Here is a 25,946-nt window from a genome sequence, read left to right as displayed (position 1 = left end):
AAAAGATTGTAATATATTAATAATGACACACGCCGAGCGGTGGTAGCGCACGCCTTTAATCCCAGCACTCGGGAGGCAGAGACAGACGATTCTCCATGAGTTCGAGGACAGCCAGAACTGTTACACAGAGCAACCCTGTCTCGAAAAACCAAACCAAGCAAATAAAAATTAATGGCACACAAAAAATGAATTAGTCATTTCATTTTTTAACTGAATGATTAGTCAGTTGTCGGGCTTATTTTAAAATCGTGTACCAACAAAATAATGTTAAGCGCTTCTTAGGAGCTTTTTAGAGATATTACCGGACCCTAGCACCTCTGGGCACCGCGTCTCGGTTTAAAACTGGGTTCCTCCTAACACTAGGGGGAGGCCAAGATCCTTGGGACGTTCCCAGCACAGGGGCAGGGAGGCGGGCCCATTGTCAAGTCACGCCTTCCTCTTGTGACTGGCAACGGCACTAGCCAATAGGTGCCAGCCAAAGGCACGCCGACGCCCCGCCCCCTGGAGCTCCCCGCGGTCCCTCAGCACCCTCTGGCCGACTTCGCGAAGGCTAGGGCTTGGGCGGACGAAGCACCGTGCGCAGGCGCGGAGTTAGACCTCGCCGTAGCCCCCATCGCCTCGGGGAGTCACATCCACAGTGGGTCCCCTGGTCCATCGGGGCGCTTTCCCTCCTCTACCCTCCCCGGTTCCCCGCGCGCCCTACGCGCCCCGATGGCGGAGCTGCGGCCTACCGTCGCCCCCGGCCCCGCCGCGCCCCCGGCCCCTGGCCCTAGTGCCCCTCCGGCCTTTGCCTCCCTCTTTCCCCCGGGACTGCACGCCATCTACGGAGAGTGCCGCCGCCTTTACCCCGACCAGCCGAACCCGCTCCAGGTCACCGCTATCGTCAAGTACTGGTACGCTCTGGGCCTCGGGAGGACGGGGGCCAGCCGGGAAAGCTTCGAGCCCCGGGGACGAAGTAATTTACTGGAGCGGGAGGAAGAAAACAGTTAAAGTACTTGGGAACTAAGAGCTTCCTGATGCTGGGGAAGGAGTTAAGACAGAAGTTGGAAATGGGGACAAAGGGTTAACGGATCCCTAGAGTAGTGAGGGGTTAACCGGGATTGGGAGAACTGGGGGTGTATGCAGGAGCGGAGGGGGGGGGACGTGTGAGAGGGAACTGTAAACGTGGAGAAAGGAGGGGGCGCCCGTAGTGGGTCATTAGTGGGCTCGGGGAAGCCAGGGGGCGGCTAGAGTGGAATGGGGGAGGTGAGGCGGGGCCTGGAGAACATTTGCGAGGGCTTTGGAGGGCACGAGACCGCGTAGTCTAGGGCGGTCTGGGGACCAGGACGCCCCTGTGGGCTAGGAGGGAGCAAGATGAGGGCATTGTGCTTTCGATGAGTGAAGGGTTGAGAAGATGACCTTCTTTCCGGACCTTCCTGAGCGCAGGAGCTTCTGTCATTCAGTGCGAAGCTGTTGCTCTTGAAGTTTGACAGAGTAACTCTTCCAGATAAAACTTTTTGCTTACTCTGCACAGTTCTCTCTGCAGAGCTTGCTTCTGGCGTTGCAGCTGCTTTTGCTTTAGGACGTTAGTTAAGACCAGGCTCAGGGAGAGCCTTGCTTTCTTCGCTCGGGGCTTGAAGGGGATCATAGCTTGCCACTTACGTTGGGAGGTGCATGGTGGAGACCCGAGGCAGTGATGCAGCCTGAAGAAGCGCTTCCTGTCATGTCTTCGGTATTTCAGCCGAAGTTTCTCTGGGACGCCCAGGATAACTTTAAGGATGCTCAGTAAGGGCTCAGTTTCCAAATGGTCTTTCCTTGGGGGTAGAAATGACCCTTTCTGATTTCCCATTTTTGTTCGCAACCCGTTTCTTTAGTCAGCCTTCAGACAAAACAGGTGTGATGAGGATGAGTTCTCATGGTCTTTCTGAACCAAAATTAGACTAAGAGATGACCACGTCCATGCAGGAGCTCACTGTAGATGATCCCTTTCCGTGGATCCTGGCAGCTGCTTGGGGAGGGGGAGTAATTGGCAAAAGGTGACCTGAAGGGAGAAGTGGCTGTCTTTGCTGCTTACACCCCTTTTAAGGCTGGGTCTTTTTCCTGCGTGACATCTTGTTACTCCTAGAGAAGGCAGTTAGGCTGCACAGGGCCGAGGCTAACTCCCCATGGCAGTGGGAGGATGATATAAAGAAAGCTGACAGCCTGGAAGGGCTTGGGGACCAGCCTTTGGCCTGGTAGCCAGGAGGTGTGGTGGCAGTGCATCTGTGGCGGGGACACTTCCAGACGGAAAAGCAGTCAAGAGTGCTTCTGAATGGAAAAGAGTTCTTGCTAACCTTTCTTGTTGTTGTTTTGAGACAGGGTCTCACTGTGTAGCTCTGGCTGTCCTGGAACTCACTGTGGCCTGGGACTCAAAGAGAGTCCCCAGCCTCTGCCTCCAGAGTGCTGGAATTGAAGGCAGGCACCACTAAGTTAGCGGTGCTAACTTAATCAGTCATTTTAATTGCCCGTTTATATTTAACTATGTTGTGAACTTGTCCCATATTAGGAGAGAAAGGAGGCTGACCTTTCTGGGATGTTTGCTGTGATCTTGTTTAAGAGTGAGGGGAAGACCCTGCGAAGAACAGGGGCACTGATTCTATGTACCTCCCTGGCTATCCAGAGAGTTGTGTGGTAAAGGTATGGAAACATTATACACAGGACCAAGAGTAGTTACAGCATTTTTCTTTCTACTGCAAGCATGTATGAGACTGGATCCTCAGAGGTAGACCAGCATGTGATAACAATCGAGAAGGCATGGACAGCATTTTGTGAAATAAGAAATACCACCTAGACGCAGGAATCTAAGAGGAGAGAGCTTAGGGTCTTTTTTTTTCCTGAGACTCAGAGGTTTGCAGAATTGAGATACCTAAGAAGCCTGTTATAACCCTTCAGTTCTCACAGCAGGAGGGCTGGCTAAACTGCTTGGATTTGGCTATGGGATCTCTTGGGTTTGAGGGGTGGCTTTTTAGCTAGTGGACCCTGGCTGGCAGGGGTTCTCCAGCTAAAAGTTGAGACTTTCATAAGCAAGGCAAGGATCAAAGCGGGGAGGTAGAGTCTGGTGCCCTGGGTCCACTCTAGTCCTGCAGAGAAGTCCTATAGAGAAGTCAGGGGTTGAGAATTAAGGTCAGGGATGCTGTAGGCCGTTAGATCACATCTTTTTCTAAATATAAAACACGATTTTCAACCTTCATCTGAGTGTGAGTGATAGACCAGCACTCTCTGAGTGTGAGTGATAGACCAGCACTCATCTGAGTGTGAGTGATAGACGAGCACTCATCTGAGTGTGAGTGATAGACCAGCACTCTCTGAGCTTGGTTATTAGGCTGTTTGAATCTTTTTGTTTGTTTGTTTTTCGAGACAGCGTTTCCCAGTGTAACAGTCCTAGCTGTCCTGGAACTAGCTCTTGTAGACCATGCTGTCCTCAAACTCACAAACATCTGCCTGATTCTGCCTCCCAAGTGCTGGGATTAAAGGTGTACGCCGCCACCACCAGGCTCCCTGACTCCTCTTAAGGCCTCTATTTGATGTGACCTCTTCTGGGAGTCTGTCTGAAGGAGCTACAACATGCTGGCAGGTGGAGCAGGGCAGCCAACACAGTATCACTACTTGTTGCTGGACAGACCTAGGCTGCAACAAAGACTCTTGGGATTTCCAGTAGGAAGTTGGAGAGAATAAGGAGCCTGTCTTTTTTAGGATTCTGCAGCCATAATGGGGTCCTCTATCCTTCCCCAAAATGTTTCTAAATTCAACTGATTATGGGTTTAAGTCAAATGATTTGGTGAAATCACAGTTAAAGACAGACAGAGGCCAGGTGGTGGAGCACATGCCGTTAATCCCTACACTTGGGAGGCAGAGGCAGGTGGGTCTTTGTGAGTTCGAGGCCAGCCTGATGATCTACAAAGTGAGTTCTAGGACAGCTAGGGCTACACAGAGAAATCCTAAAAAAAAAAAAAAAATTTAAAAGAAAGGAAAACAAACAAAAAGCAGACATAGAGACTTGTCCCCTTACCTGAATCACTCAGGTGAGAGTTAAGCTGTTTAGAGTGACTTTCTTTCTTGTAAATTCTATAAGTAACTTAGTTTTTCCCCCCCAGAGAATAAAGATTTCTGCAAAGGCTAATAACATCCTGGCAAAGAGGATGAAACCAGACTTACTGGTTTTAAGATAGGGTTTGAATTGCATGGTCCTGGCACACTTGCTGGGATCTCCTGTACCATGTCTTCTGTTTGGTTGTTAGCGTTCCCTCAGTAATTTAGCTCACTTGCAATGTGCACTGCTGTCCATGTCCCAGGCCAGGCAAGGTGTCTACAGTCTGTGGAACAGTCCATGTGAGGCAGCTCAACTGTGGGGTTCATGGGCTCAGTGCACACTCTCTTCTGCTGATGGTTTCCATTTAGTGTGCTTTTCAAGTCTGTTTTCCTGTCCACTCTGAAGAAAAGTACTCTTATCTGTTGTCTGCTTTCTTTTGCCTAGGCACTAATTGCTAAAAGAACTTTTATTGAGTTAAATCTCCAGTGAGGTAATGATTGAATCTCTTCCTCAACTGCTTCTCTGTTGGATTTATGGGGAGACTTAGTGTGATCCTTACAAGCTTCAAGTTGTGAAATGTCCCAGCTCTCCCTTTGAGACAGATTCCTCCTGGGATGCTCTTTAGAATGCATGTGCTGACAGGGTTTGGTCTGGGTCGTGGTGTAGTGCTCTGTGCAGAGCTGGGCTAGCTGATGCTTGGACTTTGTAGCTTGCAGTGACTAAGTTTTGACCTGTGGTGTTCAGGCCAGGGTCTGTGCAGACCAGAGGCTTTGTGTGTATTTAGAAGAAACGATATTAGAAGGCACAGTATAGGCTTTCAGGAACTAGCTGTCTAAGAGACAGGTATAGAATGAAACCTGTACTGCAGGAATGATGTCCATTGGTCATACTCTGGATAGTCATTCAACAGAAGCCATTGATGCATCTCTTGAAGCCTGGCATGCTGTCAGGCACCATAGAAGACTCCATTTGGAGTCAGCAACTTGAAACAGGAGAAAGCAAAATGTGCAACCAGCAAGTCTGCTTCATTTCTAAAAGAGGCCCTGTCTATTGGAGGGAAGAGGAGGGAGTTTCTTGACCGTGTGGGATCACATAGCCTCAATGCTTTTCCTTGGCCCATTGCTAAAGAGATTTTTGCCCTGCTTTAGTTATCTTTTGTTTTAGGTCCCTCTAGGATGGGGATTCGGGTTTGTAGAGCAGAGCCTCTTACTTGATATATTCTGGTTTCCAGGTTTAAATTGACACCTTGTGTTTTGTCTTTTGCAGGTTGGGTGGTCCAGACCCATTGGATTATGTTAGCATGTACAGGAATATGGGGAGTCCTTCTGCCAACATTCCTGAGCACTGGCACTACATCAGCTTTGGCCTAAGTGATCTCTATGGTGACAGCAGAGTTCATGAGTGAGTGTATGCCACTGTCTTTCCTTGACCCTAAGTCTGTTTCTGAGGTTTTATTGGACATGTGTGATGATGTTGGTTTTGTGAGGGTGACACTTTTCAGTGTCCTCTCTCTGCTTCTGTCTTCTGCTTGTGCTGGTCAGCTTGGAACTTGCTATGTAGTTTAAGCTGGTCTTGAACTGGTGATCGAAGGGCTGCTTGTAGAATTGCTTAGGTTGGTCTTGAACCTCTCTATCCTCCCGTGTCAGCCTCCTGAGTGACAGGGTTTGCAGATGTGTGCGGCCAAACTTGCATTCATCTTGCCTGCCCTGTCTACTTCATTGTTAGCACTGATCTGCTTCTGTTCTCTGCCCTCTGTCTTTTAAAATCTTACCCTTTTTGAGCTTGCAGAGATGGCTCAGCCGTGGCTCAAGTGGTTAAGAGCACTGACTGCTCTTCTAGAGGACCCAGGTTCAATTCCTGGCACCCACGTGGCAGCTTACACTGTCTATAACTCCATTTCTAGCAGAATCAGTGTTGTCCTCTGGCCTCTGCAGGCAGTAGACACATAACTGGTGTATAGACATACGTGCAGCCAGAATACCCATACTCTAAATAATAGAATAATTAAAAATTTTTCTTACTCTTCTCCTTGATTTCTTTTTATAATCACCTAGTATATGTTTTAATTCCAAAACATGATATCAAGCAAAATGTAGTTAACTTAGTATTTAATCTTCCAAAATTACAATGAGAATAATTATAAAAGCTAACAACATTTTTTAAATCACTGATTATACACTGGGTACTCTTTTAGTTATTCTATACATGTGTCACTAATGAGTTTAGTTTTCAGCCTAAAACTGTGAAGCTGGTAGATGATAACATGTGCCCCACTTAGGAGCGAGGGAATAGAAACATGAAGAGCTTCTATGACTTAATATTATTTCTCAGCAGTGTGATGACCAGGATCGATTGAATGACTGGGTGATTGATTTGGAGCCAGGATTTAGATGTTGATAGTCTGGGTCCTCAATCAGACTCCTTCAGGATCAAACCCGGGTCCTCGGGCATAGTAGCCAAGTGCTGCATCATGGAACTTCATCTTCAGTTCAGATAGTCTATAGTCTGGGTTCTTTTGAGACAAGTTCTTACTATGTAGCCCCAACATGCCTGGAACTCACCATGTGAAAGTATTTAACAGAGCAACATGAGAAATTTAGGACTACAGCAGACGGGGGTTATGATCATCTTCATTAACACACCACCATCTCCAGAGTCGGTCTCTGGAGGTGACCAGGACCTGTCAGGACAGGTGGAGTCTTATGACTTTCCAGCTGGCCTACACTAAGTACCCACTACCCAGAAAGAACGATGAGGAAAGAGACCTCCCTGTTACTAGATTCTCTTGTTATTGCTGTTTTACGAATAAGGAAACTGAATTGCTCAAGCCTCACATCTTGGTTATAAAAAAATTGGAGTTTGATTTAGATTGAACCCAGAGTTTGAACTCTTAAATTACTGCACTGTACCATACGGACTCCTTGCCCACAGGTCAGGCTAGCTCTCTCTGTCTTTTGTTAGGCTCTGCAGCCAGGCCTCCCCTCTTCTCCAGCACACGGCAGAGGGAGAGAACCAACTCACAGCTGTCCTCTGAGCTCCATACTCTTGGCATGGCACACTGGCACATTCATCCTTGTACAAAGGGCTTAGTTAGCGTTACCATGGGGTGAAACACCGTGACCGAAAACAGCTTGGGGAGGAGTGGGTTTATTTAGTTTACATATCCTGAATCACGGTCTACTGAGGGAAGCTAGAGTGAGAATCAACACCAGGCAGAAACCTGGAGACAGGAACTGATGCAGAACCCATGGCAGAATGCTTGCTCCTCATGACAGCACCTAGCTCCACCAGACCAGGGCAGTACCACCTACTAAGGGCTGGACTTTCCCAGGTTAGTAACTAATTAAGAAGTGGTATACATCTTTAATCCCAGGGCTCAAGAGGCTAACCTCTTCTACATAATGAGTTTCAGGACAGCCAGGGCTATGTAAAGAGACCCTTTCTTAAAAAAAAATAAAAAAATAAAAAATAAAAAAGATTTCTTTTTACTGTTATTATTATTGTTGTTGTTGTTGTGTGTGTGTATATGGGCACATGTGCATGCAGATTCCCATAGAGGCTAGGAGAGGGAGTTGGATCCCTTAGAGCTGGCATTACAGGCAGTTGTGAGCCATCTGATATGGATGATTATAGGAGGAGGGCCCAGCTAGCTTAGCCCCAAAATAACCACACAGAAATTGTATTAATTAAATCACTGCTTGGCCCATTAGCTCTAGCCTCTTATTGGCTAACTCTCACATCTTGAATTATAGAAATTTATCCCATTTCTATTAATCTGTATATTGCTATGTGGCAGTGGCTTACCGGCAAAGGTTCAGCATGTCTGACTCTGGTGGCTGCTCCATAGCATCTCTCTGACTCCATCCTTCTTTCTCCAAGCATTCAGTTCTGTCTTCCCTGCCTACCTAAGTTCTGCCCTATCAACAGGCTCAAAGCAGTTTCTTTATTAACCAATGAAAGCAATACATAGACAGAAGGACCTCCTACACCAGATGGTGGGAACTGAACTAGGCTCTTCTGAGAGAGCAGCAAGCACTCTTAACCACGGAGCCATCTCTCCAGGTCCCCTCCCCACCATGAGGAATTATTACCTCTGAAGTATAGACACAGAAATTCGGGGGTGCTTACTATGCAGTTGGTAAAGTAAAAACCATATCTGGTGGCACCAAAGTCTGTTCTTGGCCATGGTGTTGTGCCACTTTCTCTCTGTTCCTACCATGTCTCTCCTAGTAGCTTTTTTCCACAGAGCTTGTTGAGGCATTTCCTCTTGCTCAGGGGAGTCCTGCTTGGTAACCCTAAGGTGAAGAACAAGTGACTGGCATGGCCATTTCCACCCATGTTCTTTCCCACCTCACATTCACTAGAGAGAACAGGATGAGAACAATTGTTTGCACCAAAATTGCTTGCCATACAGGCATGAGGAGCTGAATTTGGTTCCCCAGCACCCACAAAAAAGCTGGGCACAGTGGTGCACACCTGTAATCTTCACATTGGGCAGGTGGAGACAGGAAGATGCCTGGAGCTCACTGGCTAGTTAGTCTTACTGAGCTCCAGGCTCAGTGAGAGACACTGTCTCAAAATATAAAATGGAGAGCAATGAAGAAAGACTCCTAGTGTCAACCTGGAGTCTCCACACATGTGCGTACCTCATGGACATGTGCACGCACACATACACACATACACACACATGTATATTGATATTTGGATGTTGAGGATTGTCCTCAGTCCTCTCACCCCATGCAGGGTGCACACCCTACCACTATCCTACACATTAAGAGTCTAAAACCATAAAAATTATGTCATAAGATCACATGGTATTTTGATACATATATCAATTATGTAGTGTTTAAACAACTTCATTTCATATGTTATATATATATTTTTTAATGGTTAAAGTGGTTAAAGCATTCCAAATCAGTGGCTGGAGAGATGGCTCAGTGGTTAAGAGCACCAGCTGCTCTTCCAGAGAACCCAGGTTCAATTCCCAGCACCCACATGGCAGCAAACAACTGTCTGTAACATCAAGATCTGATACCCTCACGCAGACATACATGCAGGCAAAACACCAATGCAAATAAAATAAAAATAAGTTATTTTAAAAAATTTCAAATCCTTCTTTTTAGCTTCCTGAAAAGTGCAGTACACTCCTGTTGTGCATGGTACCCATTGTTCAGTTGCTCCGTGTTTCTTGAACTTCGTCCCTTTAGTTGCTTGATCAGCTTCTCCCATGCTGCTCTTCCACTCTCCTCCCCTGGGTCCCTGGTTAGCCACAGTTTCATTCCCCTTCCTGTGAGTGAGTGTATCAATGGGTTTGGGGGGTTGTTTGTTTGTTCTTTCCTGAGACAGAGTTTCTCTGTGTGTATCCTTGGCTGTCTTGGAACTCTCTGTAGATCCAACTGGTCTTGAACCTCATAGAGATCCACATAGGGAACCTCTGCCTCCGAAGGTTATTTTTGTTCTTGATTTTTTTTCCGAGACTTTTTTTTTTTTCCTTTGTGTAACAATCTTAACTGTCCTTGAACTCAATTATATACCAGGCTGGCCTTGAACTCACAGAGATCCATCTGCCTCTGCCTCCCAAGTGCTGGGATTAAAGGTGCTTGCCACCACTGCCTGGTAATTTTTTTATTCTTATGTCTGGGTGTTTCGTATCCCTTGGAAGAACAAACAGCCAATGCTCTTAACTGACTGAGTCATCTGTCTAGCCCTTGGTTTTTTGAAATAGGGTCTCATGTCCTTGCTTTAGATTTGGTATGCTGCTGAGGATGACCTTGAACTTCTGATCCTCCTGCTTGCCCCACCCCACTTCTGGAGTTACAGCCGAGTGCTACCACAGCCAGGTTTATGTGGTGCTGGGCTGGAACCCCAAGCTTTGTGCATGCTAGGGAGACAGTACCAAATGAGTCACACCCCAGCCCAAAAGATTTTGAAGAAGCTGTTTCTGAAGTTGGACGATGACGTAGATCCTAGTTTGGAGCAGCAGGAGAGTTTTCTAGAAAGTGAAAGACTACCCACAATGCCTTCAGTAGAAGAGACTGCCCTTCCCAGCCCCCACACTTGGGAAGTGTCAGTTAACTGCACTTGTTAAGCCTGCAGCTCTGGCCGGCTCCTTTGTGGACAGGCAGCTATGGATAGAGTGGGGACATTTGTGGGGCTGTGAAAGCCATAACATTAGTGCCTTTCTCTGAGGATTTCTGATGGCTCCTGGTACCTCCAGAAACCCTCACTAGCCAAAAAGTTCCAGAGGGTCAGATCATTACATTTAATTGGAGGTGGGGTGCAGATACCTGTGCCCCGATGCATGTGTAGAGATTAGAGGACAATCAGTCTTCTCTTCATCATCCCAGGACCAAACTCAGGTGGTCAGGCTTGATTGACATCAAGCACCTTAACCAGCAGATCCATAGACCTCTAGTTTGTAATTGCTCTGGTGTTGGGTATCAGACCCAGGGCTTTGCGTATGCCGCCAGGCAGGCTCCCTAGAAACCCAGGCTCCAGGCTGAAGTTGTCAATGCTGAGAATTCTGTTTTCCCTGTCCACCAGAAAAACACTGTGGCATTGTGTGTGTGAAAGAGTGCATGTGTGTGTGCGTACATGTGTCTATGTGGAGAGTGTGTGTACACTTGCCTGTTTGCTCGTGGAGGAAGCTTGACTTCAGCTATGTTCCGTCACTCTCTACTTCTTTTTTGTAAATTCATACTTTTTAAAAATATTTATTTATTTATTTATTGTGTATACAATATTCTTTCTGTGTGTATGCCTGAAGGCCAGAAGAGGGCACCAGACCTCATTACAGATGGTTGTGAGCCACCATGTGGTTGCTGGGAATTGAACTCGGGACCTTTGGAAGAGCAGGCAATGCTCTTAACCACTGAGCCATCTCTCCAGCCCTCTGCTTTGGAATCTCTCACTGTGTCTTACTCAGGGTAACTATTGCTGTGGTGAAACACATGACCAAAAGCATCTTGGGGAGGAAAGGGTTTATTTTGCTAATACTCCCACATCTCAGTTCATCATCAAAGGAATTCAGGGACTGGAACTCAAGCAGGGCAGGAACCTGGAGGCTGGAGCTAATGCAGAAGCCATGGAGGGGTGCTGCTTACTGGCTTGGCTTGCCCCTTACAGCTTGCTCAGCAGTTTTCTTATAGGAGCCAAGACTTCCAGCCCAAGGCTGGTCCCACCCATACTGGGCTGAACCCTCCTACATCAATCACTAATTAAGAAAATGCCCCATAGGCTTGCCTATCCCTAGATCTTATGGAGGCATTTTCTCGATTGAAGTTCCCTTCTCTCAGATGACTATAGCTTGTGTCGAGTTGACATAAAAGCTAGCCAGGACATCCACTAAACCTGGAGTTGGCTATTTCGGCTACATTGGCTGGTCATTAGGCCCTCAGAATCCACCTGTTGCTGCCCTCATCCCCACTGGGGCTACAATCCTGTACTGCTGGGCTCAACTTTTACATGGGTGGCAATATGATCTATGTGCTCAGGTTTTCATTGCATAGCGAGCCCCTTACCCACCAAGCCATCTCCCCAGCTTATCTATCTATCTACATCTGAATATTTTTTTCTGAGATAGGATCTCGTGTAGTCCACACTGGCCTTGGAGCTTTATACCTAGTTGGGCAGTGTTGATATATGCCTTTAACTCCAGCACTCAGGAGGCAGAAACAGGTGGGCGAATCTGAGTTCAAGGTCAGCCTGTTCTATACAGTGAGTTCCAGGACAGCCAGGGCTACAGAGAGAAACCCTGTCTTGAACAAATAAAAAACAAACAAGCAAGTAAGCAACAAAAAACTTCAAAAAACCTTTTATATCTGCGGATGATCAAGAATGCCTAATCCGGAGCTGGAGAGATGGCTCAGAGGTTAAGAGCATTGCCTGCTCTTCCAAAGGTCCTGAATTCAATTCCCAGCAACCGCATGGTGGCTCACAACCATCTGTAATGGGGTCTCCTCTTCTGGCGTGCAGGCATACACACACAGACAGAATATTGTACACATAATAAATAAATAAATAAATATTTTAAAAAAATCCTCTTGCTTCCACCTCCCAGGTGCTGGAATTTTAGCTGTTCTCAGAAGCACACCCAGTTTATGGGATGCAGGGATCAACCCAATGCTTTGTGTATGTGCTGCTAGCACTTTACCAAGTTTCAGCTTCTGCCTCCATACCATGTTTGTGCAGGGCTGGGGAATCAAACCCAAGTCTTTATGTCCTAAACCTATCTTAACATAGTGAAGAGTACCTGCCTTCATACTTCCTGTGTTGACTGAGTTTGCCAGCACCTTCCTTGTTCAACATTCTTATTCTAAAATTCTAGCTCTGACCCTTGACTCTTAAATTCCTTCCTACACTCTGCCTCTGATCTATACACTGTATATATACCCTGTACACTGCATCTTCTGCTTCGGGCTTCTCAGTTCTGATCTGCAGTCCTGAGATATGACTAGAATGATCTTGGCCCTCTGACCTGAGCCCTGCAGCTTGCAGGCCTGCCTCTCGGATCCAGAGGACTAGGTTGTGAAGCACGCACACCAGTAAAGCGATATTGACCCCTCTTTAAAATTCACAACATCAGGACCTGGAGAGGAGGCTCAGCAGCTAAGAATGCTTGCTGCTTTTCTAGAAAACCTGAACTTGGTTCCTAGCATTCACGTTAGGCAGCTCACAACTGCCCACAACTCTCCAGGGGATCTAACACTCTCTTCTGGCCTCCATGTGCACCTACACACTCGGGGCATACATTCACATAAATACATAGATACACAAAATAAAAATGCTAAGTTCATAACATTGGGGGCTGAAGAGATGGTTCAGTGGTTAAAAGAATGTACTTCACTTGCAGAAGACCCAAGTTCATTTTCCAGCATCCTCCTCTAGTGACTTTCGACACAACCATCTAATATAACTCCCAGTGGTGTACCACACAACCTTCTGATAACCTGAGTTTGAGCCTTGGAACCCATGGAAAGGTGGAAGGAGGGAACTGACTTTGTGAAGTCCTCTTCCAACCTACACGCACATGCTCAGACACACACACACACACACACACACACACACACACGCACGCGCAATTATAGTAATAAAAAATTAGGTTCTGTACCCTGCCCTTAACTGCCCCAGGAGGAGCTTAGCTCCTGTCTCACCGGACTACTCTCATAGAGACCCCATGGATGAGGAAGTTTCTGGGTAGCAAAGAGCATATTCAGAATCCTGGTTTGTTAAGTGATTAGGGTAGTGGTTCTCCATCTGTGGGTCATGACCTCTTTGGGGGTCGAACAACCCTTTTACAGTGGTCACATATCAGATATCCTGTGTATCAGATATTTACATTGTGACATAACAATAGCAAAATTATAGTTATGAAGTAACAACAAAAATAACTTTATGGTTGGGGGTCCCCACAACATGAGGAACTGTATTAAAGAGTCGCAGCAGTAGAAAGGTTGAGAATCACTGGCTTAGAGGCTGGATAACAAAATGGGAAGCTGTGTCCTCAACCTAATTACTCCATACTGAGGAAGCAATACTTTTAAGCTGAGCATTCCTGTGGTTGGCTCCATGTTACAAAGTGACACTTGGCTCCATTTTTTAAGTGCAGAAGCAGAGGCAGAGTGGCTCTGCATCTGTTGCCTGTAGACACCATCACCTGTCCAGCACCATCACGAGATACTATCAAAATAAAGTAAGTTGTGCACCTAAGTTCAGAGGCTTTTCTCTTTTCTTTTTCCTATTGTTTTTTCAAAACAGGGTTTGTCTTTTGTAGTCCTGGCTGTCCTAGAACTCACTCTGTAGACTAGGCTGGCCTTGAACACACAGAGATCTATTTCTACCTCCCAAGTGCTGGGGTTAAAGGTGTGTGCCACCACTACCCAGAGTTAGTCTGCTTTATTATATCATCCAGGACCACCTGACCAGGGGTGGAACTGCCCTAAATGGGCTGAGTCCACCCACATCAATAATTAAATCAAGAAAAGCCCATAGCCTTTCATGTAGGCCGGTCTGATGGAGGTATTTTCTCAATTAAGGTCTGCAGAGTGAGTTCCAGCCCAGTCAGGGTTCACAGAAAAACCCTATCTCAAGTGGGGGAGAGAGAGAGAGGAGAAAGAGAGAAAGAAACTTGAACAAGCTGGGAAGAGCAGGCCATTAGAATTCCTCCCTGACCTCTGCTTGCTTGCGTTCCTGCCCTGACTTCCCTTCATGGTGGACTGTGAGCTGGAGGACATCATAAGCCCTGTCCTCCCTCCCCAAGTTCCTTTGGTCATGGTGTTTATCACAGCGATAGAAAACTCAGACATCCAGTTCTGGAACTGAACTTGGGTCATCCGGGGATTGAACTTGGACCACCAGTTTTGTGCAAGTACCTTTGCCAAATACTGATCTCCTCACTGATCTAGTCAATCTGTCTGTCTTCCTACCTATATAACTATCCATCTATCCATCTACCTTCCTTTTTTTACTTGGGGATGGGGTATAACAGGGTCCTACTGAGAAGCTCTGGCTCCATAGCACTGGGTGAAAGGTGGCCCAGTTGTAGTTCCTTTCTTTTTGTCTTTGTTTTTCAAGACAGGGTTTCTCTGTGTAACGGCCCTAGCTGTCCTGGAACTAGCTCTGTAGACCAGGCTGGCTTCGAACTCACAGATACCTGCCTTCCTCTGCCTCCCAAATGCTGGGATTAAAGGTGTGTGCCACCACTAACTGGCATAGTTTCTATTTCTTTCTTTTTTAAAAAAATATTTATTTATTTACTTATTATGTATACAATATTCTGTCTGCAGACCAGAAGAGGGCACCAGACCTCATTACAGATGGTTGTGAGCCACCATGTGGTTGCCTGGAATTGAACTCAGGACCTTTGGAAGAGCAGGCAATGCTCTTAACCGCTGAGCCATCCCTCCAGCCCATAGTTTCTATTTCTTAAGAACATCTTGGGGGGCTGGAGAAATGGCTTTCTGCTGGTTATAGAGAGGCCCCTAAGCACCTCCGAAAGTTTGGATGGATAGAGGGGGAAACACTGAGTGAAAACTGACAGGTGACACAGTGATGTGCCCAAATTCAGTCTCCTTCCTGCTCTGGCATTTCCAAGGTCAGGTTGCAGACACTGGATTCTCACCCTGCTGGCTCCAGTTCGAAAACTTTTCATTCTTGTAACCAGGGGTTTTAAATAGAGAAAGGCTTTGGAGTTAGATTTCTAGAAGCATTGGCCATGTGGACCTGTTGGTGTTATACTAGTTCTTTTACAGGGACAGTATGATAGCATGTCATATAGTCAGGCTCTGGACCATCTCTGCTCAGAAGCCCTCCTGTGACTTCTGTTGAGTACTCAGGTAAAAGCCATTGGCCATGCATAGCCTTCCGAGTCCAGCCCTCACTACACTGTGGCTCCTCTCCTGGTGTTCTTGCCCTTCCTCCTCCTGCTCCCTGTTCTCAGCACTCTTCTGCCTCAAGGCCTTCCTACGGGCTTGCCCTGTAGATAGGCTCACCCCGACTCCCTCCCCTCCTTAGGCATTTCCTCAAACAGCCTTCTCTAGCCTCCTTTCTTTTCTTCTCTCTCTTCTCCTCCTTTTTCCTGTTTTTCTTCTTTCGAGACAGGGTTTCACTATGTACAACAGGATGCCTTGAACTCACAGAGCTCCACCTTTCTCTGCCTCGGACGCTGGAATTATCAGACGTGCACCATACTGCCCAGCTTGGCCTCTGTTTAATTTGGGAACCTTGCACCTGTACGTGAAGCACTGTCCTCCTTTTCATGACTAATTCTTTAAAACATGTAGTCATTGCCTTCTAACTTAGGATGTTCATTCTCTGCCTCCCCGAGCGTGTTAGTAAATACACATGTTTTTACTTTATACACTGATGTTTCCTTGATGAATCCAGTATTCATTGGATGTTGAACAAGAACATTGAAGGCGGTTTTCATCCCACATGTTCAGCTCTTGTAGAAAAGCCCTCCACCCCAGAGAGATGTGTCCTAGCACCAAGTCCAAGCACTGAGCTCAGGAGAGAGTGTTTCTTCCATTCAGACTCAACTGTGGAGTTCAGAAACACTCCAGGGCCAGGTCAAGCCTTTCTCTGGGAGTGATGTGTGATGTGGGTAAAGAGGCCTAACTTGGCTTAGGGACTTAAGCTTAGATGAGGGACTCAGCCCTGCACTCAGTGTGTGGGAGCTCTTGGTCTGTTCCATGGATTTCCAGGGTGCATTATGGAATGGTCTTGTGCTCTGTTCAGTGCTGGGGTACCTTGGAGAGTAAGGCAGGCAGGGTTCCTGCTCTCCCAAGTCTTAGGTTCTTAGGGAAGACATGTAAATGTATGGATAGTTTGAGAGTGCAGACCCTGGGTTCAGAATAGAGTGGGGGATGGAGTGTTGAGAGAATAACTGAGAATTAAGGTGAGTGGAGGATAAGGCGCATTTTACAGTGAGACCAGTATCAGTTTGTGTGAAGCTTTGAGACCTTGGTGACAAGGTGACAGCCAGGGCTGCCGTGTTATACAACTCTAGGGACACTGATTGTACTGTTCTGCAGTTGGTCCTCCCTGGAAGGCAAGATGCTTAGAGTCCTGACCATCCAACTCTGTGACAGACCTAGATAGTGAAGACTGCTACTGCAGAGTCGAAGCAGGTGTGACCTTGAGGCATTCTAGGACAGAAGGAAGGCCAGTGTGGTCCTAGAGAAGGCCAGGGGACAGGGTGAGCATGCAGTCTGAAGGCAATGTGAGAAGTGTGGTAGTTAGCTCTGGAGAGATGGCTCAGTGGTTAAGAGCACTGGGGTGTGGTTCTTAGCATCTTTATGGCAGCCCACAGTCTCTTCCAATTCAAGAGGGTCTAACACCCTCTTCTGGCCTCCTTGGGTACCAGGCATCCACATGGTGCACATACATACATTCAGGGGAAAAAAAAAAAACCAACAAAAAAACCCAAAACAAAACAAAAAAAAACCAAAAAACCCAACAGTACTTATAAAATAAAAAAAATAAATAAAAGGTTCAAAAAAATGCGGTAGCCAGAACCGGAAAGATGGCTCAGCAAGTAAGAGCACTTGGTGCTTTTATGGAGAACCAGTTTTCAAATCCCAGCACTCACAAGTGGTTCACAACCATTCATATCCAGTTCCAGAGGATCCAATGCCTTCTGACCTGCTCCAGCATTAGGTACACGTGTGCTGTGTGTACATACATCCAAATAAAACACTCATCACACATAAAAAATTAGTCTTAAAAATATAATTAAAATAAACTGTTTCATTTTGAAAAAAGAATATGGCAGTCAGAAAAATGCATGGTTGGCTAATGGGGACACAGCTATGCCGTATGAATGCAAGAGTGGCATTTCAGTGAACTTGACCAGAGTTGGGGCTCTGCTCTAGTGTGAAGCAGAAGAATGGAGTTAGCTGATGACTGCAAGGGTGGCTGCAGGGCAGCGTCAGGAAGGTGCTTGAACCCGACAGACAGTCAGAGGAGAGAAAGCTCCTGGCTCTTTATCTCTTATCTTGTCTGTAGTTTGATGTCCCGGTCTGATTGTCTCCTTGAAATGATGGGATTGTCAGTACCACTTGGCATTGCTCAACTCTGACGTGATGTACCCCGTGTACAGCACACACAAAAAGAACAACCCTTGCCCTAGGGGGACTGAGACGCTGGAAAGATCATGTCCTTGGTCTTCTAAGGCACTGGCTGCTTAAAGCTTTAGGAGATGGTGGGTGGACAAAGGGCCTCTGGGCAGATCTTCTGGCTCTTGAGTTATACACCTGAGTGCCGAGAGGCCCACTTCCCAAATCAGATTGTGACTTGCCATCATTGGTCTAGTTTGTCTTCTTAATTTTTAAAGGTTTTGTAAGGTTGTTGCTTAAAGTCAGAATGAGGAATGGCAGCTGTCAGAGTTTTTTTTACTTTATTTTATTATTATTTGGGGGGCATGGTGAGACAAAGTTTCTCTTTGTAGCCCTGGCTGTCCTAGAACTCTTTGTAGACCAGGCTAGCCTCAAACTCACAGAGGTCTGCCTGCTTCTGACTCCCGAGTTCTGAGATTAAAGGTGTGCACCACCACCGCCTGGCCACTCACAGCTCTTTTTAGCTTGCCCAGCTGGTTTGGGATTCCTCTGGGTTTGAGCACTGTCCTCTGGAGGTGGTTGTGAATGCAGGGAGCAAGGTCTAGCAGATCTTCCCACAGGGGAGGGTTGACTGAGCCTCCACTGCTCTGTGGGAAAGGGTCTGCTGCTCCTGCCTTTACTTAAATTCCACACCTTGGTCTGGGAAGCTCTTTGCTCCCTGAAAGCCCAGGACAGAGTTAAGCTCCTAAAGTATTGGGAGCAGGAAAGTTTGTCTGGTTGTATTCTTAGCTGAATCTGTCCTGGGAACTACTGCTTTAAACCTGAGGAATGCTGTGGGAACGTGGTCCTTGGCCCCTGGCAAGGCATCTCGGAAAGGGGCTGCTCCAGTGAGTCAGATGTGTGCTGTCGAGTCTGATTGGACAGGGAGTAGCAGACAGCAGGCATTTGAAGGGCAGAACTGACAGTCTCTGCTCTCAGGGTGAGCATGGTCTCTATTGCCTCTCTCTGATTCCTTTTCTCCTTTTGCTGGGAACTGAACCCATATCCCTAGGATGATGTTTTTTCTTTCTTTCCTCCCTGACTCCTCTTTACTATCCCACCCTCCTTTTTTATTTTTTGTTTTTGAGGCTGGCCTTGTGTTTGTTATGTAGCTGAGGATGACCTCAAACTCCTGATCTTCCTGCCCGCCCCTCCCCAAATACTAGAATTATAAGTTCTTGTTGCCATATCCAGCTTCCCTTTCTTTTTATAAAGGTTATAGAGAATGGTTTGATGTAACTCAGAGTTTTAAAGAAGTCTTAAATTCTAGAAGAATATTGCCATATAAGCATATCTAAAAATTTTTAGTTTTTTTTTTTTTGCTAAGTTTTACTACCCAGTATAGTATTGTCACTAAACACTGTTTCCTAATGGCTAATGATGTTATCAGTAATTTTGAATAGTTCAACATGAAAACATCCTCTCTGCTTACGTTTATCCGGTAGTTATTTACAGAATTCCAGCATAGAACACAGTAGTGGTCACCAAGTCTAGGACAGCTGGGGAGGTAGCGATGCATTTAATCCCACCACTTGGGAGGCAGAGGCAGGCAGATTTGAGAGAGTTCCAGGCCAAAGTTACACAGAGAAAGCCTGTCTCAAGAAAAAAAAAAGTCTCAAGCCAGGTTTGAGGTCTTGGGGAGGAATTCACAGCCAGGAAACTGGACAAAGCTGGTAGACTCTGGCCAGTGGTTCTTGAATGGCTGTGTCCATGAGTCCAGGAGTTAAAACTTGAGGTGTGAGAGGGTGGGAACAGAGAGCTCCGAGCTGACTCTAAGAAGACAGTCAAAGATGCTCTCCTGCCTGAGGTTGGCAGTCTGTTGCTCTATATGGAGAATGTACCTGTTTCACTGTGCAGATAGGAAACTGGGGCACAGGAGGGTTAATTTGCCCTTGGGTCACCCAGAAGGTACTTGAGGTGATAACATCAGTTCAGTTGGCTTTGCAGCCTGTCTTTGTGCCAGCCTTTTACTGGGCTCCTGGGGCGGTGTGGCTTTGGAGCCCACCCTGGGCTGATGCTGAACTGTCAGGTGATGCCCCCAGTGTCCATTCTACCTCAGTCATCTGTGTGTGTGTGTGTGTGTGTGTGTGTGTGTGTGTGTGTGTGTGTTCACATGCATATCACAGTACATGTGTGGAAGTCAGGGCAACTTATGGGAGTCAGTTCTCTGCAGCAGGGATGGAACTCAGGTCATCAGATTTAGTGGCGAGTGCCTGTAGTGACTCATCTCAGTGACCCCTTATTTTGACTTTTGAGATAGGAGCTTATACATAGCCCTGGATGACCTTGAACTCAAGATTCTCCCTCCTTAGCCTTCTAAGTGCTAGGATATGGTGTGCACCTTGCCCTCAGCCTTTATTTTTCTGAGCCTCATCTTCCTTCATCCAACTACAGGTATTTTTGATAACTTTTGTTTGCTTTTGCTTCATGGATTTTAAATTTTTTGTTTTTTAATTTTATTGATTTTTATTGAGCTCTACATCTTTCTCTGTTCCCCTCCCTGCCTCTCCCCTTCCCTTCAACCCTCTCCTAAGGTCCCCATGTTCCCAATTTACTCAGGAGATCTTGTCTTTTTCTACTTCCCACGTAGATTAGATCTTTGTAAGTCTCTCTTAGGGTCCTCATTGTTGTCTAGGTTCTCTGGGATTGTGATTTGTAGGCTGGTTTTCTTTATGTTTAAAAACCATCTGTGAGTGAGTACATGTGATAATTGTCTCTCTGGGTCTGGGTTACCTCACTCAAAACGATGTTTTCTAGCTCCACCCATTTGCCTGCAAAATTCAAGATGTTATTTTTTCTGCTGTGTAGTACTCCATTGTGTAAATGTACCACATTTTCCTTATCCATTCTTCAGTTGAGGGGCATTTAGGTTGTTTCTAGGTTCTAGCTATAACAAACAATGCTGCTATGAACATAGTTGAACACATATCCTTGTGGCATGATTGAACATCTTTTGGATACATACCCGAAAGTGATATTGCTGGGTCTTGAGGAAGATTGTTTCCTAATTTTCTGAGAAATCGCCACACTGACATCCAGAGGGGTTGTACCAGATTGCATTCCTACCAGCAATGCAGAAGTGTTCCCCTTTTCCCACAACCTCTCCAGCATAAGTTGTCATCAGTGATTATGATCTTGGCCATTCTTACAGGTGTAAGATGGAATCTCAGAGTTGTTTTGATTTGCATTTCTCTGATGACTAAGAATGTTGAACATTTCCTTAAGTGTCTTTCAGCCATTTGAGATTCCTCTGTTGAGAGTTCTCTGTTTAGGTCTGTACTCCATATTTTAAATTGGATTATTTGTTCTTTTGATGACCACTTTCTTGAGTTCTTTGTATATTTTGGAGATCAGACCTCTTTCCGATGTGGGGTTGGTGAAGATCTTTTCCCATTCTGTAGGCTGTCATTTTGTCTTATTGACCGTGTCCTTTGCTTTACAGAAGCTTTTCAGTTTCAGGAGGTCCCATTTATTAATTTTTTTCTCTCAGTGTCTGTGCTAATGGGGTTATATTTAGGAAGTGGTTCCCTGTGCCAATGCGCTCAAGTGTACTTCCCACTTTCTCTTCTATAAGGTTCAGTGTGGCTGGCTTTATGTTGAGGTCTTTGATCCATTTAGACTTGAGTTTTGTGCATGGTGATAGATATGGGTCTATTTTCATTCTTCTACATGTTGATATCCAGTTATGCCAGCACCATTTGTTAAATATGATTTCTTTTTTCATTTGATATTTTTTTTTGCTTCTTTGTTAAAAATCAGGTGTTCGAAGGTGTATGGATTAATATCCGGGTCTTCAATTCAGTTCCATTGGTTCTCCTGTCTGTTTTTATGCCAGCACTGGGCTGTTTTCAGTACTGTAGCTCTGTAGTAGAGTTTGAAGTCAGGGATTGTGATGCCTCCAGAAGTTCTTTCATTGTACAGGATTGTTTTGGCTATCCTGGGTTTTTTGCTTTTCCATATGAAGTTGAGTACCATTCTTTTGAGGTCTGTGAAGAATTTTGCTGGAATTTTGATGGGCATTGCATTGAATCTGTAGATTGCTTTTGGTAAGATTGGCATTTTTACCATGTTAATTCTACCTACCCAAGAGCATGGGAGATCTTCTCACTTTCTGGTGTCTTCTTTAATTTCTTTCTTCAAAGATTTAAAGTCCTTGTCATACAAGTCTTCCACTTGTTTGGTTAGAGTTACTCTGAGATATTTTATGCTATTTGTGGCTATTGTGAAGGGTGGTATTTCTCTGATTTCTTTCTCAACCCATTTATCATATGTGTACAGGAGGGCTACTGATTTTTTTTTGAATTAATCTTGTATCCTTCTACATTACTGAAAGTGTTTATGAGCTGTAGAATTTTTGGGATAGTTTATGTAAACTATCATATCCTCACGCCCAGACCTGCAGAGGTCCTGGCTCAGGCCTCGTTTCTCAGAGGTCCTAGACTCACGCCCAGACCCACAGGAGTTCTGGCTCAGGTCTACTCCCTTGAAGGTCCCAGATTCACACCTGGACCCACAGCGGTCTCTGGTTCTGGCCCACTCACTCAGCAGTTGCTCCCCTGTACCTGCTCCTGTGGAGTTGCCTCAGGCCTCATCTGGTCCAGGTTGCTGTCTCAGTCCTACTAAAAATACGGAACACTTCACAAATTTGCGTGTCATCCTTGTGCAAGGGCCATGCTAGTCTTCTCTGTATCATTTCAATTTTAGTATATGTGCTGCCGAAGTGAGCACTGTTTTTGTTTGTTTTAATGCCCATTCACTTTTGGTAAAATATTCATGATATGGATTGCCATTGCCACCATGTTTAGGTATAGGTTTTTGCATTAGTGTACAGCCATTACCACCTTCAGTTTCTAGAACGTTTTGGTCTTCCCAGTTGAAACTAGACCTATTCAAAATAATAGTTCTTATTCTCCATGTCTCACTGCTGTGGGAACTCATTCAGCCAATGGCCTTTGGGATGCTAGCACCAAATCCCACATCATCTCCCAACATCTAGAAGCCACAGTTCTATTTTGTGTCTAACTATTCCAGTTGCCCCATCTAAGTGGGTGCTTGCAGGGCTGCTCCTTTGTGTCGAGCTTATTTCACTTAGCATGATGTCTTCAAGATTCACTCATTGTCAGATGTGTGTGTGTGTGCTTGTGTTTGAGACAGGGTTTTCTACAACCCAGGCTGGTCTCAAGGATCACTATGTAACTGAGGATGGTTTTGAGTTGTTGATCCTGCTTCCATCTCCCAAATTCTGGGAATATAGGAATATGCCACTACATCCTGTTTGAAGGCTGAATGGTTGACTGTTTCGTATCTGCACATTTTTCTGTTTACTCGCCTTGGCAGTAGGCTTTTGGATTGCCTCTACTGTTTGTGACCCCCCAGCACTGCTGTGAATAATGCGTCTGTCAACAAGGATTTTCAAGACCCTGTTTTCAGCCTTTTGTGTAGATACCCAGACGTGAAATTTCTGCCTCATTGCAGTAATTGTTTCAGTTTTTGAAAATAGCCATGTTTCTATAGCAGCTGCATTGTCACCAGCCATGCCCAGACATTCCACTTTCATGACCATTTGACTTGATGAGGCACTATTTACGTTTGTATTGTAGAGGCTCTAGTGTATGCTTGGATGTCACCTGGTTCCACCTCATCAGGTAGAGGCACAGAGGGCCCTTTCCTTCTCAGAGCTCACACAGATCAGTCTGTTTCCTGCTAGCCCTGACTTTTAGTCATGGTGGTGTCCTAATGAAGCACCAGAAACTTATATAAGCCCCTACTTATAGAACACTGGAATTTTTTTTTTTTTTGATAAATACTACTGGATATGTTTATGCCAAAGGCTTTTTTCCAAATACAAGATTATTCCCTTCTGGTGAGTTCCCAGAACTAGTAACCGTGACTGTGAACAATAGCTGATATGGCATAAAGGTTTTCAGCAGAGCTGTTAGGAGGCTCTGTGGTTAAGGTAACACCTGAAAACCTGATAGGCTGAGTTTGCTCTCCTGGATCCACATGGCGGAAGGAGAGAACCAGCTCCTGCAAAATGTTCTTTGATGGCCACATTTGTGCCGGGGCATGCGGTTCCTTGATGTCCCCATTCATATGCATGCATGCATGCATGTGTGCGTGTGTGTGTGTGCGCGCGCGCGCGCGCACACACACACACACACACACACAGTGAATAAATCTTTTTTGTTTGTTTGTTCTGAGATACAGTTTCTTTGTTTAGCTCTGACTGTGGAACCTTCTAGGTAGACTGGGCTGGCCTTGAACTTACAAAGATCTGCCTGCCTCTGCTTCTAGTACTGAGATTTAAGGTGTGCCATCACTGCCCAGCTTGTGAAAAAAAAAAGTTATGCCTACATAGGACACTTGCTGTGAATGGCAGTTCCAGGATTAGCGCTTGTCTGGCTGAGTCTGTGGTTAGTGTGAGGCCCAGGACATTGTGATGCACTACTACAGACTTTATAAACAGTGACGCGTAGGCCACACTCAATCTCCCAAAACCATTTTCTTCAATAATTAATTAACCTTAAATTACTATAACATTTTTACTTTATAAACTTTTTTGCATATATATATATATAGTGTGGGTACATAAGTATATGTGAGTTGGGGAGGCATGAATGTATGTGTGTGTATGTGTGTGTGTGTGTGAGAGAGAGAGAGAGAGAGAGAGAGAAAACATGTCTCATTGCTCTCATATTTCATCCTAGAAGACATGGCACACAGCTGTTCCTTTGGAGTGGGTCCATTCTCTGGTTAGGCAAACCCTCTTTGGCAGGAGAAAACCTTTGTATGAAGTGGTCCAGACCAAGCCAGTCCCCTTCGGGGAACTTTAAACACCGAATGATTTTGTTGCTTGGCTGTTATTGCCTGGACAGCCTTCTTTGAAAAAGAAATCTGACAGGCCCAAGTCATGTGTTTATCCTAAGGCTGGGCCATTCCAAACTCATGTTTCAGAGTGTTGAGGTTGTGTCCAGCCATCCTGGTGGGTGGTAATCAAACACAGGTGGGAACCATCCGGCTGGCTTTGCCCCTCCTCCTCAGCCAAGAGAGAGCTGGCCTGACCACCACAGAGCTGGCTTAGAAAGCACCCTGTGTGGAGACAGATGGTGTGCACATGTGTGTGTGTGCATGGATGCACACTCCTGCATGTGTGTGCATAGAGCTCTGCTCAGTGAGATGTGGTGTGAGTGCAAATGGCGCAGTGGCTTCTCTCTCTGTACCCGCAGATTCTCGCCCTTGTGCGGTCTATAATGCATATGTTCCTTTTAGTCTGTTTCTCAAGTTTTTGCAGTTAGAAATCATGTATTTTCCTTGGCCCAAGATGAAAGCCCTGGAACAATGGTCTAATGCATTTTACAAAGCTGTCTCTAATTGGTGGCTGCCTGAGATCTTCCTTTTGCCCTAGTGACCCACGTCCCTGTGTAGAATTTTGTTTAGTTGTTGATTTTTGAGACAGAGTCTCACTGTGTAGCTCTGGCTAGCCTAGACCTCACTGTGTAAACCAGCTGGCCTGGAATTTACCTGCCTCTGCCTCTTCAGTGCTAGGATTAAAGGCTGCTCACCGCCATGCCCCAGTCTTTTACAGAGCTTTAAAGTCAATCTCATAGAGCTCTGGATTTCCACACTCTTCCAAACCTGCAGCCTCTGGGAGGCAGCTTGCTTCCTTAATGTAGCTGTTCCCACAGACTTTGTGTAGACTTGACCCAACAGAGTAATTCATCAAGGAAACAAATAGTCTAAATAGTGTCACTTTAAGCAGTTTCTAGCCTTGTCCCCAGGAATCCATGTGTGCCCTCTAAATAGATTCCACTTCCCACCTGGAAACCAGAAAAACAAGGAGACTGCGTGCGCACTCGCACATCCATAGATGCAGTTGCGGTGACTGCAACGATGTCTAAGGATTTGGAAGGCCATTGCATGCAGCTCCTCAGAGGTGCTCTCTCGTGGAGTGGCACCTGGAGGCTGATCTGCTGGGCACACAAAGCAAAAACTGGGACTCCAGTCAGTGTCTTTCTGCCCAGTCTCCCATGCTAGCCTCTTGGACGTTGACAAAACATGATGCTCTGAGGGGTTCCAGGGTTGAACACTGATGGTGTCTTTAGCTCTCAAGACATAGAAGGAAGGTGTTGGCTGTCATTTTAGTTTATGGCTTGAGTTTACATATGTATAATCATTGTGGTTCATGTTTGTACAAGATATAATTACTGAAAATTACATGATGGACATATTTTAACTCTTAACCCTTCTCATCCTGGCAAACTTTTTGGAGTTTTTGGGGACTCCTCCTTAGATACCTCTCTCACCTG

General features: G+C 45.8%; 1 protein-coding gene and 1 non-coding gene across 5 annotated transcripts in view; one reads left to right on the top strand and one right to left on the bottom strand.

The window, feature by feature from the left end:
* Positions 1–514: 514 nt before the first annotated feature.
* Positions 515–25,946, top strand: part of Sufu (SUFU negative regulator of hedgehog signaling) — a 93,465-nt gene continuing 68,033 nt past the window's right edge. For 2 of the 4 annotated variants that reach the window (XM_085694040.2, XM_085694039.2), the window contains exons 1-2: positions 571–893; positions 5,315–5,449. In XM_085694040.2, coding sequence (XP_085550166.1) covers positions 712–893; positions 5,315–5,449 — 317 coding nt within the window. In that variant the 5' untranslated portion in view covers positions 571–711. Of the gene's footprint in view, positions 894–5,314; positions 5,450–25,946 lie in introns of all 4 variants that reach the window. The other 2 variants (XM_085694042.2, XM_085694043.2) reach the window with 2 other exon arrangements.
* Positions 22,262–22,368, bottom strand: LOC125403651 (U6 spliceosomal RNA). The gene has a single exon (XR_007233018.1). It is a non-coding gene; the product is annotated as a U6 spliceosomal RNA (small nuclear RNA).

The sequence above is a fragment of the Myodes glareolus genome, chromosome 7 (assembly GCF_982192425.1).
Source record: "Myodes glareolus chromosome 7, mMyoGla1.1, whole genome shotgun sequence".
NCBI lineage: Eukaryota > Metazoa > Chordata > Mammalia > Rodentia > Cricetidae > Myodes > Myodes glareolus.
This window is presented reverse-complemented; position numbering and strand designations above follow the sequence as displayed.